General features: G+C 43.4%; 1 protein-coding gene across 1 annotated transcript in view; it reads right to left on the minus strand.

Annotated features, from left to right (window-relative positions):
- LOC132817264 (ATP-dependent 6-phosphofructokinase, liver type-like) overlaps positions 1–18644 on the minus strand; it is a 62149-nt gene that overhangs the window by 38453 nt on the left and 5052 nt on the right. Inside the window, exons 2-5 of the mRNA XM_060827639.1 lie at positions 10009–10082; positions 5280–5357; positions 2660–2849; positions 502–667 (exon numbers count right to left, since the gene is read on the minus strand). Of these exons, the coding sequence (XP_060683622.1) occupies positions 502–667; positions 2660–2849; positions 5280–5357; positions 10009–10082 (508 nt within the window). The remainder of the gene's footprint in view (positions 1–501; positions 668–2659; positions 2850–5279; positions 5358–10008; positions 10083–18644) is intronic.

Below are 18644 nucleotides of genomic sequence, written 5' to 3' on the forward strand. Positions count from 1 at the left end.
TTCCTGAAAAGGGTTCACCTGGTTATACGAGCAGATGGCTCTCCTTAAAAAGAGTCAGGATTTTACCCATCACTTGAAATAAAAATGGCAACCTGTTAGGAACATTTAAACTGTAACCCAACAACTTCACGTCCAAGAGCATTGTACAGCCTTGTACTAAGTTATACTCATCAGATCTACTGCAGTTTGACTCTTGTTCTGTGCGGAGATGGAGGGAGTGGTAGTTGTGAGGACAGACTGCACACGAAAGGCTTTGCACTAAGGAATGTGTACACTGTATGTGTTTGGCCTGGGTGGACTCTTCAGCGCAGCCTTACCAAATGAGATGCAAAATCTTGTTTTGATGCAAGTTTACGATCATACACTATTATGTGAAGAGAAGCTGAGAGTTTTAGTTTCATTCATTTGCTAGTTATGTTTGCGTCAAGCAATCTGTTGCACCAGTACTATCCAAAGGTCTCTTCCTATTGACTAATCAAGATTACGCACGGTTCGACATACCTCTGTGCGGTAGTGGTTATGGCATCAATCACTTCCATAATCCGGTGTAGGGCAGAGTCTGTACCAATAGTCATGTCTGTCCCACAGAAGTCATTGTCAATTGATCCCACCATCCCAACAATGTTCAGGTGAGAATACTGCTGGGAAACCTCCTCCGTGATTTTTCCTGAATGACAAACCAAAAAAAAATGTGTTTTTTGGACACATGCCCATTTGCAGTTTCTGATTATTCAGGAGGCAAGGATCACTCACAGTGCAACTCTCCAGTCGCTGATTATTCAACAGTACAATTATTCAATATTTTTACACAACGGAGGGGATAAATCTCGGCAGTTCTTAGCTAGGGTCAACACAACACATTGCTGTGAATGTCACTTCCCTCCTGCAAGCTCTTCTGAAACACACGGTAGTGAAGTCAATGCTGGTTTGGGATCCGCTGGGAGCCCGCAGTGCTTGAATTGTCTGTCAAAACTCATTTAATCGCTTGATGGGGATACCCATGGGATGACTATAGCCAGCAAGAAATCAATGCCTTCAGAGAGAAGGCAGGGAATTGATGGAAAAGCAAAGCAACTGTTAAATAAATAGGAACTTGATGTAACTACACTGCAAGTGATCTTTAACCCACTGAATAGTGGCCTAAGCACTGGCAGATAAGAACAGGACTTCAAAAGCACAATTCCCTCTCGACTAAAACATTTCGTTTAATGTCATGAAAAGAACTGCCCTTCAGTACTTTTGCTTCCATTCCTTTCAGCATGCTTACCATCATGCAACAGTTCTCAGACAGCTGACCTGTGACCTTGTCCTGTCAAAGTTGGTTGCTCTGGGTTACAGGGACTTTCTTCACTGCTGCTAGGAGCAGACAGCATTCAATGTCTTTCAGCTCACACTAACAATACAGAATATGCAGTGAGGGAGCCAAGTGGATGTGAAAAACAAAGTGTTGATATTCAATTTGAGAGTCTAAACAGGGAAAGCCAACAAAATATCGACTGAAACAACCACGGGTCCGAATCCACTCCTGCCCTCGTCGAGTGAGTGATACGCTCTGTGACAAACTCAGGTTGAAACAAAAGTCTTTGAATTGTTAGAAAATAAATTGAAAATACTTGCATGAGAAAGAAGGATATCAAAAGAGGTATGAGGAGCAAACAGCAGTTAGCACTGCTTCCTCACAGCATTAGAGACCCAGGTTCAATTCCTGCCTCAGACACCTATCTGTGTGGAGTTTGCACACTCTCCCTGTGTCTGTGTGGGTTTCCTCTGGGTGCTCTGGTTTCCTCCCACAGTCCAAAAATGTGCAGGTTGGGCGAATTGGCCGTGCTAAATTGCCTGTAGTGTTATGTGAAAGGGTAAATGTAAGGGAATGGGTCTGGGTGGTTGCTCATCAGAGGGTCGGTCTGGACTTGTTGGGCCGAAGGGCCTGTTTCCACACTAAGTAATCTAATCTAAAAAAAATGGGAATTATATTAAATTGTGCATACAATAGACACCTCCAGTACCAAGCTGATAAGGAAAATGTTCCGCCTCTGTGCAGAATCAATGGATGATAATTAGGAGCAGGAATTCTAACTTCAAAGGCCCTGAGATTGGTGTATCTCAACTGTTGCCTCGACTCAGATTGGCAAACTCAACGCAGACCCTGTGATGTTGAGCACTATGAAGTTCAATCCGATAATTTCTCCCAACTCGGAGAGCCAAGAGGATTACGTGGACCCAACTTATCGGGGGTACTCTCATGGTTACGTTTTCATATTCCTTTACTCAGAGTGGTGACCTTTAACCTGACGGAGGATTGCGGTACGTTGCACGGGTTGAGGGTGAACAGCATTTTAGCGGAAGTTTGATGGTATGCAAAGAGAAAGAAATAGATTAGGATGATGTGGTGTAAGGGGAGGCTTATGCGAAGTGTAGACACCAGACTGAATGGTCTGCTTGGAAAATAATCGATTTCTTCATCGGTTGTAAGTTCCCCTGCTATCGTGTACAACACTGGATGTGACATCATAAACTAGACACTGGGGCAAATAATGTGAATTCCTAAAACATGCCAAGAATATGCGATGAAATTTTAATGGCATGTCCACCTTTATCACATGTGCATCATTCCAGTATATATTATACGGGCCTTTCCCACCATCTTAAAGGCACCTACCCTCTTCAACAAGACTAGCAAGCAGCTCGCTCCACTCTGTCCGGAAGATATTGGCCCCGGTGAGACTGCCATCTCCTCCGATCACACACAGGTTGTTGATGCCATGCTGCACCAGGTTGTAGGCTGCTGCCTGGCGACCTTCCCGGGTGCGGAAACTCTTGCAGCGGGCACTGCCAATAATGGTTCCACCCTGCCCGTCAGATGGGGGGAAAAAAAAAGTCTGGATGAAAGCAGTGCATTACGTCTGACTGTAATAGAGTCTCAAACCTGGCCTATCATTTACAGAAGATGCAAACAGAAGCCGTTCAGACTCATGCAACAAAATAAAACTGCACCATGCGGCTATTGGTATGGCTAATAACAACAAGATATAAAAAACAGAGAAACAGGTGCCTGACTCCAAACTGCATGACTCCAACACTGTCCCATTACTTACCTAAGCTTCAAAATTCACCCTTCCTTTTCAACAACTTTCACATTAGCACCATGCCTCAACGCTCTTAAACTATGGTACGTCTTCAATTCAGCTTCTGAGTTAACAGGCTGACAATTTTTGTCGAAAAGTAGCAGAATTTCTTTCTGCCACTTTCAGAACGCTGTGTTTCAAAGGCGTGCTCTGTGGCTGGTTCAAACTGGACAATTCATGCTGTGCTGGCCAGCTGGCCCCCTTTAAAATGGATGCCAACATCAACTTCGAAGCTTCTCAGAAGCGGCAGCGTGGGCCAGCATTCTCAGAGCGACAGAGGGGACTATCCACATTCCAATTCACGGGCACACAGTCAATCTGGTCCTTGAGATGTCACAAATAGATCTTTCAAATATTCAGCCAAACTCTTTCAAACACTCTACAACAAAAGCAAACTGTTCACAGCTGGATACTGAATTACAGCAAATGCCAATGACTCATCTGTGAGATGCAGCTCACCAGTGCCGATGGAAACGAATAAATTATTTTAGCTTCTCACTTGTGCTGCTTTGGTTAAATGAACATTAGACACTGTTCTATAGTGAGTAGGGTTACTAAGTTAGGAATTATAAAGCCATTTTCACTCAGTCAATTGAAGCATGCAAACGAAAAACAAAATGGTCCCAGCTACCAGTTCTATCAAAAGAAAGTGAGGCTGGATTGCAGCCACCTTAGACAAGCAGCACAAGTTCCACCCCAACCAACCCTGCAGTGGCGGAAAGCAACCATTGCTAGAAAATAGAACCATCTTACCCCACACAGATGAGAATCCCCCGCTTACAAGGGAGAATGACTCAATTTCATAATGAAGGCAACCTGAGGCAGAGATAGGTCATAAGATGTACCAAGAGAGTAAGAGATACAGAAGAGGGGAAAAAAAAACACTCACAAATAAGAGTACTCAAAAGGGAGACTGAGGAACTCAAAAAGCAGGCTATCTAACTCATGAGGAGGATCAGAATCATTTCACAACCAGTTGAATTCTTCAACTCCATTCACCATTTAGACATCAATATGAGTTGACTACTCAAACAGACCATATTAATCACGAATATTACACATCCACTTGTGGTCGTGCCACCCAGTGTCCACTGAGCTCTGTGTGGAAGATAATGACCGATTATGTAAATGGAAGGATTAGATTACTAGAGAAAGGTGATCAGACGGCTTAAAACACCAAAAGCTACCAGGATACAGGCTGCCATGGCCTGCAGAAACTTTGGGTTGTGTTTCTTCTCCCATTTACCTTCCACTGGGCATGCTGTCATTTCAAGTGTCAAATTGGGCTGGGTAGCTCAGTTGACTAGTCAGCTAGTTTGTGATGTAGAATGACATCAACAGTATGGGTTCAATTTCTGTACTGGCTGAAAAGGGGTGGTACGATGGCACAGCGATTAGCACTGCAGCCTCACAGCACCAGGGTCCCTGGTTCGATCTCTGTCTCTGGAGACTGTGTGGAGTTTGCACATTCTCCCAGTGTATGCGTGGGTTTCCTCCGGGTGCTCCAGTTTCCTCCCACAATCACAAAGGTGTGCAGATCAGGTGGATTGGCCATGTTAAATTTCCCCTAGTGTTAGGTGCATTAGTCAGAGGGCAATGGGTTACTCTTTGGAGTGTCGGTGTGCACTGGTTGGGCTGAAGGACCTGTTTCCATCTAAACAAAATACTGACTGCAGTGATTAGAACTCTCAATCCTGCTCTGAGCTGGCTGGCTGGTGAAAGAAAGGGTTACTACGTGAAGGCAATTAATTTGCCAGGGAGATTGCAGGCAGATTGGGAGGACAGAACCCAGCAGGAAGTCAGTGCATATATCTCCTAACGCCTGGTGTGAACATGACAGTGGTACATCTGAAGTCTCAGTTTTCACCGCTGACATTGAACAAGGGTCCTCAGTAGGAGCACTAATTAAGATAACTTGATTCCTTTGGGGCAAAATGCCCTTTTGATTGTGAATCTGCATTCCAAGTACTGCAGAGTACTTCAAGCGTTGCTATCTATTCCAAAAACACTTCCCTTTGCAGAGCTCAAAGTGATACGAATAAACATCACAACTTAAAAGGAAATCCATTGCCGACAGCAACTATACAAGACTCCTTTTTCTAAATCAGGCCCAAATTACATAAACCCTGAACTGGAATAGAACAAAGGGCTTACCAGTTGGATGATATTTGAAACACTGTCCCAGTCTGCCAACTTCAAGTACTCTGCACCACCAACTAGTCCCTCGTAACCCTGCAAAAAAAAAAGCAAAGATGTGTCTGTTACAGCATTAAGCAGTCAATTCTGGTTCAGCCTCAACTGTAGGACTGTGTCTAATTCTAGGCACCACTCTTTGGGAAGAATGTGAAGGCTTTGGAGAAGATGCAGAAAAGATTTAGAAGAATGGTTCCAGTGGTGAGCAACTTCAGTGACATGGATAAATTGTAGTAGCTGGGGTTTCTCCCCTTGAACGAGGAAGTCGAGAGGAGGTTTGACTGAACTGTGGGGTCTGGACAGAATAGAGGGAGAGAAACTGTTCTCAATGGCATAAGGATGCAGAACGAGAGGGGTCAGATTTACAGTGACTGGCAATGAACCAAAAGGTAACGTGAGGAAATGCTTGTTACGCAGCGAGTTGTTAGGATCTGGAAGGAATAGGCTGAAAGTCTCGAAGATGTGCAGATCAGGTGAACTGGCCATGCTACATTGCCTGTAGCGTTAGGTGCTTTAGTCAGATGGAAATGGGTCTAGGTGGGTTACTCTTTAGAAGGTCGGTGTGGACTGGTTGGGCCGAAGGGCCTGTTTCCACACTGTAGGGAATCTAATCTAATCTAATCATCATCATGATTTAACTTCAAGAGGGAACTGGATGAATAGAGGGAAAAAAAATACCAGGGTTATGGGGGAAAAGTGGTGCAGCAGGAGTAGGTGAGCTGGTTTTGAGGAGAAACAGTACAAACACTGCAGGCTGCAAGGCTGCTTTCCGCGCTTTAACCATTTCTAGGATTAATTTTGCGCCTCCATTGGTGCATGCGATTTTAACCATTTAGGCCTCAAATTCTGGAATTCTGTCCGTATGGCATTAAAGAAATGCCTTAAAATCTACCTTTCTAAATGACCCAGAATCACCTTAAGTGACTCAATGACGTCAGCAATCACAGTGGTAATAGGCAACTGGAGCAGGTTAATACATTGGCAGCAGAATCTTTTGATGAGCACCATTTTGTGCAGTTAGATGTTGGGCGGCTGACTAGGGGAACACTGAAACAGTCACATCTGGAAGTTAAAATGCCACGGGTGAGGATTTCAGCAATGAGCAAGCTGCAGGATGGAATAGTATTAAGCAATGCTATGTAGGCACACGGCTGAGAGACTCAGTGAATGATTTCGACCTCTGTGACAATAAATTCCACAAGCCCCTCATGCTTACTGTCAGAGGTGAGGATAGAGGATGCAGGGGGTTGTGGTTTGAGAAGATGCTTTGTAGCAGAAAGGAGGGGTTTCTCTTTGCATTCCTCATGAGACTTTGAGTCGTGAGTGGTTTTACTAATGGAGAGCATTGACTGATATGCACTACATGGTCCAGTTGAATGGTGAAGCAAGTTGTATGACAAAAGACATCTAAATTTCTGTCACTCATGGTTAAGGGAGCAGATAGGGGACACCAGAATTGAAAGTGAGAGAAAGTAATAGTTTTTTTTGTGGGGTCAGAAGCATTAAGAGTGTGGGTGTGATTCAGTACATCAATAGCTGCCAAAGTGTCAAGATGAATTGAAGACTAAAGCCAAGATAGTTGGGGATTTGAGAGTGTTGAAAAGTGTGGCACTGGAAAAGCACAGCAGTTCAGGCAGCATCGGGGGGGGGGGGGGGGGGGGGGGGGGGGGGGGGGGGGGGGGGGGGGTTAGGGGAAGTGGTGCTGAGAGATAAATAGGATGGTGGGGTGAGATAGCTGGGAAGGCGATAGGTAGGTGCAGATGGGATGGATCTGGAATGAGGCGTGGGAGGATGAGAGATGAGGAAACTGGTAAAGTTGATGTTGATGCCGTGTGGTTGCCAGGTCTCAAGGCGGAAGTTGAGGTGTTCTTCCTTCTGTCGCTGGGTGGCTTGGATTTCACAGTGGAACAGGCCCAGGACTTGCGTATCCTTGGCGGAGAGGGAGTTGAAGTGGTCGGCCACAGGGCGGTGGGGTTGTTTGCCCCAGGGATGTTCCCTGAAATGTTCTGAGAGTTGGTGTCCTGTCTCCCCAATGTAGGGAAGACCGCATCGAGAGCAACAAACACAGTAGATGAGGTGTTTGGATGTGCAGAAAAATTCCTGCCGGATGAGGGAGGATCCTTTGGGAGTGTAGCAGGTAATCACTTGAGGATGAATACAGAACTAACTTTTTCCCCTAAATAAGAGTTTAACTCAGTTGATATTTAGGGCGTTATTTCCAAAGTAATAAAAACAAAGTCCAAATAAGGAGCAAGGGATGGTATCAAATTTAGAAGGACTTTGAATCCTTGAATAAACCAGACTAATTGAGTTAGATAATGAGCCAAATCTTGTTGGAACAGAACTGTAAGCTGATAATAGGGTGCAGCATGGACTACAGGAATACCTGGACACTTAGTGAATCATGGGTTCAACAGAGTCACTCCTGCACAGTGTCGTCTAGTGGTTTAAGGATAAGAAAGAAACAGGAAGAATGATGAAACAAGAAAGAAAGAAAGAGTTAAAAAAGGCAAGACTGAATTACAACTAAACCCTGACCTTTTAAAACATTTCAAACAAATTAAATTAGCTTGGCTAGGATTAACAACTTAAGTATATTTAACAACATAATAAGTTCCACTGAAATTATTAGGATTTTTACAAAAGAAATTCCTTGGTTCTAAGATGCAGGGGTCCATGACAGGGTGGCGTGGTGCAGCCACTATGCTATTAGGGGCTCCACGACTTTGGCACAGCAAGTGTTCTGTGATTTCAAGGAGAATCTGCATATGCTGGTGTTGCAAAGTGTATACTACCCTTGCCCTTCCAAAAGGGAAAGGTTGCAGGTTTGGAACGTCCCAAAGGAGTTGTAGGAAGTTGCTGCAGTGCCTGTGGTAGATAATACACACTACTGCCACTGTGTAGTTGGATGCGGGGTTGGATACTTAAGATGACGGATCGGTTGCCACTCAAGCGGGTTCCTTTGCTCGGGATGGTGCCGAGCTTCCTGAGGGTTGTTGGAGTTGCACCCATCCAGGGTAGCAGGGAGCATTCCATCACTTTCCTTACTAGTGCTCAGTGAGCAGTGGACAGGCACTGGGGAGAAGACAGTCAGTTACTTGCCACGGGATGCTCAATGTTTGACCCGCTCTTGCAGCCACAGCATTCACACATCTGATCTAGTTAAGTTTCTGATCAATAATAACTCTCACAAGGTCAGTGGTAAGCAATTCAGTGGTGCTTATACGGTTGAGTGCCAAAATGAAATGGCTGGCACGATGACGTTAGTTACCAGGCAAAGTCCACTCTTGTGCAAAACAACAGTGACATTAATCAACCAAAACAATTCTGGAATTTCACAACTCTCTGGGGAATCTCTTAATCACTTCAGCCTGCTGGTCAATTTGGACATTATTAACAATGTACACTGTTAGATTCACCTGTAAGATTCCAGCAAGACCTGACCCAGGATAATTTGAGAAAGGATTATGGAATCAAAAGTAGGAGAAATGCTGAGTAAACATGTACACACACAGGAAGAGAGGTGGGAACTAGAATGGAAAGCCTTTTAGAAGGGTGACACACAGCATGACCAGGGGGATTGTGTACAAATTTATATCTTGTTGAATAAAGGTCAAACACACATGGAGAGGTCACTGACAACACCATGAGGAAGGGTGAAAGTGATCCAAAAGAGATCATAGTCAATACAACAGATTTGTTCCAGATATCAGGAACTTCTAAGAAACTTCTAAGCCCTTCATAAGGAATGTGTGTGTGTTTTTGGGGTGAGGTGGGGTGGGGGTAGGGTGGGGTGGGGAGTTGGGAAGGTAACTGGGAAGGCATTAGGTAGATGTAGATGGGATGATGGTGATAGGTCAATAGAGGAGGGCGACTGTGTGTATGGAGTTTGCACATTCTCCCTGTGTCTCTACGTGGGTTTCCTCTGGTTTCCTCCTACAGTCCAAAGATGTGCGGGTCAGGTGAACTGGCCATGCTAAATTGCCCATAGTGCAAGGTGCATTAGTCAGAGGGAAATGGGTCTGGGTGGGCTACCTTTCAGAGGGTCAGTGTGGACTGATTGGGCCAAATAGCCTGTTTCCACACTATAGGGAATCTAATCTAAAAAGTGACCAAACTGAAATTTTCCAGTCTACGCAGGTATTATGAATATTGTTCAGTTCAAGTTCAAAGGTGAGGAAATACAGAGTAAGAGGAAACCAGTCAATTAGGACCAAGCGGTCTGATAGCACCCTTCATGCCCTCAACACCTCAAAACTCTTCATTGACACTGCACTATTACCCACTAGATAAATGCTGGATTCTAAACCTGATCACTTTCTCAGAAGAGCAAACCATCAGGCTTGGCTATTATGACCTGCTTTTCTGATTCATAATAAAAGGTCATTTAAATAGGAAACTGGAGAGTGACTGGAGGAGGATAGCAAAAGAGAAAGAGAGCAAATAAACATAAATCAGCATCAGAACATCTGTTACAACTAAACTGTATGCTGTGTATTTGAGCTTTGGCCCAAACAATTCTTGAAGAGCTTCTGCTCTCAGTTTTGCATTTCCCTATAATCGCCCTTGGTGGACAAAGGGCATCGTCAGACTGGAAAGGAGATAAAGAGGGCAAAGCTCATCGCAAACAGATAATCAGGCAGCAATTGAATCTTCAATATTAGACAAACAGGACAAAAAGGGTACTTACCTCATAGACAAAATAAACATCAGCTCCCACATAGATCCCCATCCGTACTACTGCACGCACTGCAGCATTCATACCTGTGGATTACAGTTACTATTAGTTAGAGTAAAATGCATTAGGAGAAGTAAAAATTGTGAGGGATATCAACACAGTAAGGTAGCTGGAGAACGCTGTTTTAGGGCAATTGCTAAAAGGTGTTGGGGGTGGGGGGACCTTTAGTACTATATCTGGGAAGTACTGCCTGAAAGATAGTTGAAACAGATTCAATCATAACTTTCAAAAATATATTAGTTAAAAAAAAATGACAAGGAAGATTTGTTTGCTTCTGAAGAAGGAATAGGGGAATCTTTCAAAAAGGGCCACCAGAGGCACAAGGGGTCAAATTACTCCCTTTGTCCGCTAAACAAATACATATACAGTAACTATTATGTGCAATGTTGTTATTAAACTGTATTAACACCATTGCAGAAAAATCCCACATGAACCAAAAATGCTTTAAAGTACTTCGTATACCATGCTTTTAATGCATGATTGCAAATTGTACCCAGTCATTAGATCTGGCCTTACTAGTACTTCACTTTATGCTCAACATAAAAGATTTTGAAGTGGGGAGAAAGGTCGACATTCATAACATAAGAAAGTAAAGTGAACCGGGAGCAGACACTTATAGGAAAATCCACATTGAAACAGTGGGAGTCATTCAAAAAGGAAGCAGTAAAAGTGCCAGGCCAGTATTGTTCTTGTAAAGGTGAAGATCGGGCCCAAAAATTCCAGAAAACTCTGGATATCGAGGAATGGACAGAACTGGATAAAGGGAGAAAGCTAGATACCGAGAAGCTGTGAAGCCCCAGAGGCAAGAAGAAAGTACCAGGTGTTACTTTGAGAAAGTGAGGAAGAGTCGGAAAGTAGGAAAACAAAGAGGGGGCATGAGAAAACCTTCAGGGATAAAACTCAAAGGCATTTTATAAATATATTAGTGGCAAAAGGTTACCCAGGACAAAAGTCGGGTCCACTAGGGAACTACGTGGTAAACTGTGGGCAGAGCTGGAGCTTTACACACTGACTCACAGTACAGAAGAATAACATGAGCATAGAAACCAGGGAAGAGGGCTGTGAACAAATTAGAATTGAAAGGGAGGATGTATTAACAGTTGTTGTGGTTCTGTTCGCCGAGCTGGGAATTTGTGTTGCAGACGTTTCATCCCCTGTCTAGGTGACACCCTCAGTGCTTGGGAGCCTCCTGTGAAGCGCTTCTGTGATGTTTCCTCCGGCATTTATAGTGATTTGTACCTGCCACTTCCAGTTGTCAGTTCCAGCTGTCTGCTGCAGTGGCCGGTATATTGGGTCCAGGTCAATGTGCTTATTGATTGAAGCTGTGGATGAGTGCCATGCCTCTAGGAATTCCCTGGCTGTTCTCTGTTTGGCTTGTCCTATAATAGTAGTGTTGTCCCAGTCAAACTCGTGTTGCTTGTCATCTGAGTATGCGGCTACGAAGGATAGCTGGTCATGTCATTTCATGGCTAATTGGTGTTCATGGATGCGGATCATTAGCTGTCTTCCTGTTTGTCCTATGTAGTGTTTTGTGCAGTCCTCGCATGGGATTTTGTACACTACATTGGTTTTGCTCATGCTGGGTATCGGGTCCTTCGTCCTGCTGAGTTGTTGTCTGAGAGTGTTAACTGTATCAACAATTTTAGTTGGCTTAAAATTGGATAAGTTCCTATACTGCTGTGGAAAGCAATGGAGCAGATTGTAGGGACCTTGACAGTAATTTTCAAATCATCTCGGGAAACAAGAGAACATAAAACACAGAACAGTACAGGTCCTTCAGCCCTCAATGTTGTGCCAACTTGTTGTCCTACTCTAAGATCAAACTAACCTACATAGCCTTCATTCTACTATGTGCCTATCCAAGAGTCGCTTAAATGTCCCTAATGTATCTGACTCTACTATCACCCATGGCAGTGCATTCCATGCACCCAGCACTCTCTGTGTAAAGAACATACCTCTGACATCTCTCCCACCTTCCTCCAATCAACGAAAATTATGCCCCCTTGTGATAGCCATTTCTGCCCTGGGAAAAAGTCTCTGTCTATCCACTTCTATCTATGCCTCTCATCATCTTGTACACCTCTCTCAAGTCACCTCTCATCCTTCTTCACTCCAATGAGAAAGCTCCCTCAACCTTTCTTCATAATACATGCCCTCCAGGCCAGGCGGCATTACTGGTAAATCTACTCCACACCCTCTCTAAAGCTTCCACATCCTTCCTGTAATGAGGCGACCAAAACAGGGCACAATATTCGAAGTGTGGTTGAACCAGAGCTCTATACGGCTACAGCATAACCTTGCAACTCTTTAACTCAATACCCCTGCTAATGATGAGAAAGTGTGTCACCTTACATGTGACACATTTGCTACAGGATGTGAGAAAACGCTTGTTCAGATGAATCAGAGACATCTGTTCTTACTGTCAATGGATCGGTGCGAGTAAGGTGATAACATTTGTTCACTTGTGTAATGTGTACTTCCCTCTCGTGCTGGAGGCTAGAGGTGTGCATATTTCACAGTAGAGTGCTGGGTAACAAAATTTCTGTTTATAGCGAAGACTCTTAACAAAAGTCATACTCGATATGCTAGAAATAGAACAATCCTGATACATTTTCATGTGTACCAGACTCAGTAGATTTGGATTTATGCAGCTCATGTCTGTCATGTTGACTGCTGTACAGGTGGAGAGAGAGAGAGATCTTTTTCCTGCTTATCTGATTAAGGAGATGCAGCGTTTTTATAATTTTAATACCAAAGACAGCTTGTTTGCAGCAACAAAGGAGTAGCCTGAAAGATCTCTTAAGGGTAACAGCTGGTGCCACTGCTCTGCTAAAGGTTTTAGAACTTCAGATACCAACAAGCCAGGCTTGAGCTATGTTATAGAGTAACACTGGTGCCATTGGTGAATAAAGGTAATAATTTAAACTAAAGTGAGTGTAAGATTTTATATCCCAGACTACCACAGTTTATGATCTCCTGGACCGAGCAAAGGGATTCCCTGAACTGTCTCAAATAAGTATTCTGACAATGAAAGCCATCACACCATACGCTTGAACAAACCTATATACTTGGGTGGCATCTTTGAGGGATCTATGAATGCGGACTCCAAGATCCCTCTGTTCCTCCACACTGCCAAGAATCCTGCCCTTAATCCTGCAATCTGCATTCAAATTTGACCTTCCAAAGTAAATGACTTTTCCAGGTTGAACTCCATCGCCACTTCTCAGCCCAGCTCTGCATCCTGTCAATGTCTGTTGCAACCTACAACAGCCCTCTAAACCATTCAGAACTCCACCAACCTTCCTGTCCTCGGCAAACTTACTAACCCACCCTTCCACTTCCTCATCCAAGTCAGAGGACTGGAGAACAGCTAACATGGTCTCATTATTCAAGAAGGGTGGAAGGGATAAACAAAGGAACTATAGGCCTGAGTCTATTAAAGGGGAACTATTGGATAAAATTCTGAGTGGTGAGGCCTCTTCTGGAGTACTGCATTCAGTTCTGGTCACCCAATCAATAGGAAGCTTATTATTAAGCTAGAGCTGGGTCAGAAGAGATTTACCAGGATGTTGCTGGGTATGGAAGGTTAGAGTTTAAAACAAAATGCTGGGACCTTTTATGCTGAAGTGCAGGAGGTTGAGAGTGACCTTGTGGAGGTTTATACAGTCATGAGGGGCATGGATAAAGTTGAATGGCAGATGTCTTTTCCCTAGGAGGGGGACTTTCAAAACGAGTGGACACATTCTTTAAAGTGAGAGGTCAGAAATTTAAAAAAAGACGAGGGACACTTCTTGTTAAGGGTGGTTTGCATGTGGGATGAACTTCATGAGAAAGTGGTGGATGTGGACACAGTTATAGCATTTGAAATACATTTGGATAAGTACATGAACAGGAAAGATTTGAAAGGATCTGGGCCAGAATGGCAAGTGAGACTAGTTTAGTTTGGGATCACGGTCAGTGAGGAAGTGAGGACTGCAGATGCTGGAGATCAGAGCTGAAAAATGTGTTGTTGAAAAGGCGCAGAAGGTCAGGCAGCATCCAATGAGCAGGAGAATCGACGTTCCGGGCATGAGCCCGAAGAAGGGCTTTCCTGAAGAAAGGCTCATGCCCGAAACGTCAATTCTCCTGCTTATTGGATGCTGCCTGACCTGCTGCGCCTTTCCAGCAACACATTTTTCAGCTCATCATGGTCAGTGAGGACTGGTTGGACAGAAGGGTCTGTTTCCTTGCTGCACGACTCTATGACAGAATTAGCCTTGACTTGGAGAAGCAAGGATCAATCAAGAATAGTCAGCATGGCTTCATCAGGTTACGATCATGTCTGTTAAGTTAGATTGAGTTTTCCAAGGAAGTGACTGGATGTGTGGATGAGGGTATTCAAATAGACGTCATCTACATCAACTTTGGTAATGCTTTTCACAAGGTCATACATAGGGGACTGGTCAAGAATCTAAGAGCCCATTATATCCACAGCAATTTGGCAAATTGGATGAAAAAAAAAATCAGCTTACTGGCAAGAGGCAGAAGGTTATTGTTGAAGATTGTTTTTGTGATGGGAAGACTGAGCTCTGTGGCATACCACAGGCTTTGGTAATATGTCCTTTGCTGGTTGCAGTGCACATTAATGATCTAGATATGAATGTTGGAGATTTGTTGAGTAGGTTTGCTGATGACATGAAAAATAGCGGGATGGAAAGCCTTAGAATCAAAAGTGATATGTGTCGTGTTGTGTTACTATAGTCTTACCAGTCCATGGGAACTGCTCTCTGAGGGAAGCGACTGTGATGATTTAACCTGAGGCCCACCAGACCTCAGGTGAGGGAAGAGGTTGAGAAGGACAGTCCTTCGTAGTAACTTCAAACTGGTGATGGGAATTGAACCCTCACTTTACTCTCACCTAAACCAACAATCCAGCCAACTGAACTAAACCGATTCCCAAAAGGTGAGATAGATTGGCAGGTTAAATGGGCAGAATAATGGCAAATGGAAATTAATCCTGAAAAGTATGAGGTGACATATTTTAGGAGTTCTAGCATGGCAAGGGGAGTACACATGAATGGTTGTACCCTAGGAAGTACAGAGGATCAGAGGGATTTTGGTATGATGTCTCCAGATGCATGAAAGTAACAGAACAAGTGGATAAGGTAGTTAAGAAGTCAAAAGGGACACTTGATGAGGCACTGAGTACAAGAGTGAGGAGGTTATAATGGAGCCATATGATACATTATTTTGGCCACAGGTGGAATACTGTGTTCAGCTTACTTGTTACCCCACAGCAAGAAGGATTGGATTGCGCTGGAGAGGGGTGCAGTGAAGATTTACCGGTAAATCGATTTACCTGCAGCATTTCAGCTTCACAGAGAGACTAGGTAGGCTGAGCTTGTTTTCTTCAGAGCAGAGAAGGTGAAGCATGGACCTGATTGAGGTGTACCAAATTAAGGGAGAATGGAAGGGGTAGGTAGGAAGCAACTTTTCCCCATAGCACAGGAGTCAATAACCAGATGGCTTAAATTTAAAGGGCAGGAGGTTTAGAGGGATTTAAGGAAAAATCTTTTTTATCCAAAAGCCGGTGCTTATCTGGAACTCGCTATTTAAAAGGGTGGTAGAGGCAGGAATAATCACAACATTCGATAAGTATTTAGTTCATTGTTTGAAGTGCCATGGAACACAAGTCTATGAACCATATGCTGAACACAGGATGAAAGAGGAAGAAAGGCTTGGATACGATAGGCCAAAGGGCCTCTTTCAGTCATATAAAACTCTGTACACACACACAACCAAATCAAAACTGGGATGGTACAACTGTAATTTTAACAACCATTAAACCATAATGCATTGAGGTACGAAAGGAAGAATTGCTTTATACAGTATTTTAAACCAGTTCTTCCCTTCATATCACCCTCAGGCAACTGTCTGTGTGGAGTTTGCACATTCTCCCGGTGTCTGCATGGGTTTCCTCCAGATGCTCCGGTTTCCTCACATAGCCCAAAAGATATGCAAGTGAGGTATACTGGCTATACTAAACTGCCCACGGTGGTCAGGGATGTGCGGGTTAAGTGTGTTAGCCATGAGAAATGCAGCATTACAGGGATAGGCTAGGGGAATGGGTCTGAGTGAGACGCTGTTCAGAGGGTGGGTGTGGGCTCATTGGGTCAAAGGGCGTGTTTCCACACTATTGGGATTCTGTGTATTTATACAAAAAGAATACATAGAATTAAAATTCAAGTAAAATGACAATTACATGGTAAATAGCTGGAATTTTTGATCTCAGCACAATCCCATTAACCTTATTCAAATGCCAGTTCATTTGTTTTGATCCAACAGGCTGAGAGAAGAGCGTCAGTCAAGATATGAAATAAGTAGCCACTTGGCCCAGTAAGTCCACGCCAGCTCCCTGTACAACTATTTAGTCAATGCCATTTTTGCATTAACAGCGGTTTTGCCTTTCAATATAATTGTAAATTGGAGGGGGAGGGTTGGGGAACAAAGAGGACTAGGGCATAAAAAGAAGAAATAAGTCTGCCATTTGACTATTTGGGCCATGTGACAAAGGATGATGTTTAATTTTAAGTCTGATTTCATACGACTGGATACCTCACATTATACATAGCTTGCTAAACGAACACCATCACACTCTGGTCCTTGAATATTCAATTATGATCTGAACCCATTGATGCACTCCCGATAACACACTGCTACATGCAAAAATTTTTTAAAAGCATCATTACTGCACAAACAGAGTACTTTTTTTTATTAAGTCATTCAGAGAAGGTCCAATGCTTATTTCAGCACAGAGCAACATTCCTCAGATCTCGTGGTCTGCCTGCAGTGAACTAACGAGCATATACGGAGGTGAAATTACTGGACTGTTACTGATGGTGCTGGTATTGACGAGATCATCATGAGCTGTTGAAATAAGAAGGGAAATGGCACAATCTTGAAATGCATGGATGATATTTGCTATATTCTAACTTGTTACATTGCCATCTAAAAAAAGGCCAATTGAATGTGAACAGGCTTGAGATTTCCAAATGCCTGTTGATCGACAAGGAAGATTTTTTTAAAAAACCTTCATTCTGCAAAACTGTCTCCCAAACACTTCATGCTAACCTCGTATTCAGGTCAACTCTAATTGCTAAGCCATTCATCTTATGTAAATCATGATTCAACATGTTCCCATGCCAACTACAAAGTTTGCTTTTCAGAGATTTAGCGCTGTTGTGACTTTATAGCAAGTGCTAATTTCAGGGTGCTTCCCTATCATTAACCTCAGTACAAGACATTAATATCTATAACTCACTCGAACACTGCGTTTCAATTTATTTTTCAATATCGGGTTTGTGTGACCTCACAGCGTTGGGATAGTTGTGAAAACAAAAGAGCTGAATGGAGGCTATAAGCTATAGCAGTGTGAACACTGGGTACTCCACATACAATTTATGCTGGACCATCATTGCATTGTAACCAGGCTGGCCTCAAACCTAGCTTTCCTGTTGGGAAATGAAAATACAAGCCTGCTTGCCGAGGCCTGTAATTGACATTTAATGTTACCAGACCACATAAAAATTCACCCAAAAGATTGAGAAGATTCTAACTAAAGTTGTAAAATTATCAAATGAAAGAAGAAAAATCCAGGATTGAAACCTGAATGCACAGGGGGCAACGGAAGCCATTGTAGCAGCATCTATGGCTCAGCATTTTATACTGACCCTTCAGATTCAAAATCTTGTGTGTTCCAGGCCCACTCTACAGTTGGTGATGGATGGTTTTGGGGAGGGAGGGGGGCTAGAGGAGGTTTCAAAGCAAGAGGAAAGGCGAGAAAAGGCTCTAAGTCAGTGCCCACCTTCCTGGTTCCAGGACATTTGATCAGTTCCTGAGTGCCTTTGAATGAAGCACTGCTTCCCTCTGCTACAAAACTACAGACTCCACAGGGTGTGTTTGTCAGTCTTCCAGCATGACAAGTTCTGCTGGCTACAAAGACTGACAGTACTTGGGTGGGAAGACCATCATGAGTTGGGGAAGAGTATACCACAGTTTAAAAAAAAGGAGGGTGAAAAACAGTAGGTTAAGACAAGAGGGGATGTATGCAATCAAGGATTTCACTAATAATGGATGGGAAGTGTGGAAGAAGGAGGTGATATAAAGATTAGGGCAAGTTAGGTCACATTTGTGCTGACCATTAAGCTTTTTTGAGCAGGCCACTGATTAGGGGGATAAGGAGTATCTATCAACATTATCTGGAAGAACTGTTGAGAATTGACAGTGAGCATCTGGATAGTCAGTCTCCCAAAAAGCTACAGATGTTGAGACCACTGAAATTTGAGACTGAATGAAACAGGACACTAATCAAGTCTCTCTTTAAAATTCTCAAATAGTTAGTAGGTAGCATCACCTGACAAAGCTCTCTGATAGGAACATCAGTAAATTTGATAAATTGTGTCGACAGCTGTTTGGTAAAAGTTACAATTACTGTATGTCAAACAATTACATTGTATCACTGACATTTTCTCTTCAAAGTGAGTATACTGACACCAAATGATACCCACCAATGGGAAAGACAACAATATAAATAACATTCCAACTAGAGA

Source organism: Hemiscyllium ocellatum, chromosome 7, assembly GCF_020745735.1.
Source record: "Hemiscyllium ocellatum isolate sHemOce1 chromosome 7, sHemOce1.pat.X.cur, whole genome shotgun sequence".
NCBI classification, from domain to species: domain Eukaryota; kingdom Metazoa; phylum Chordata; class Chondrichthyes; order Orectolobiformes; family Hemiscylliidae; genus Hemiscyllium; species Hemiscyllium ocellatum.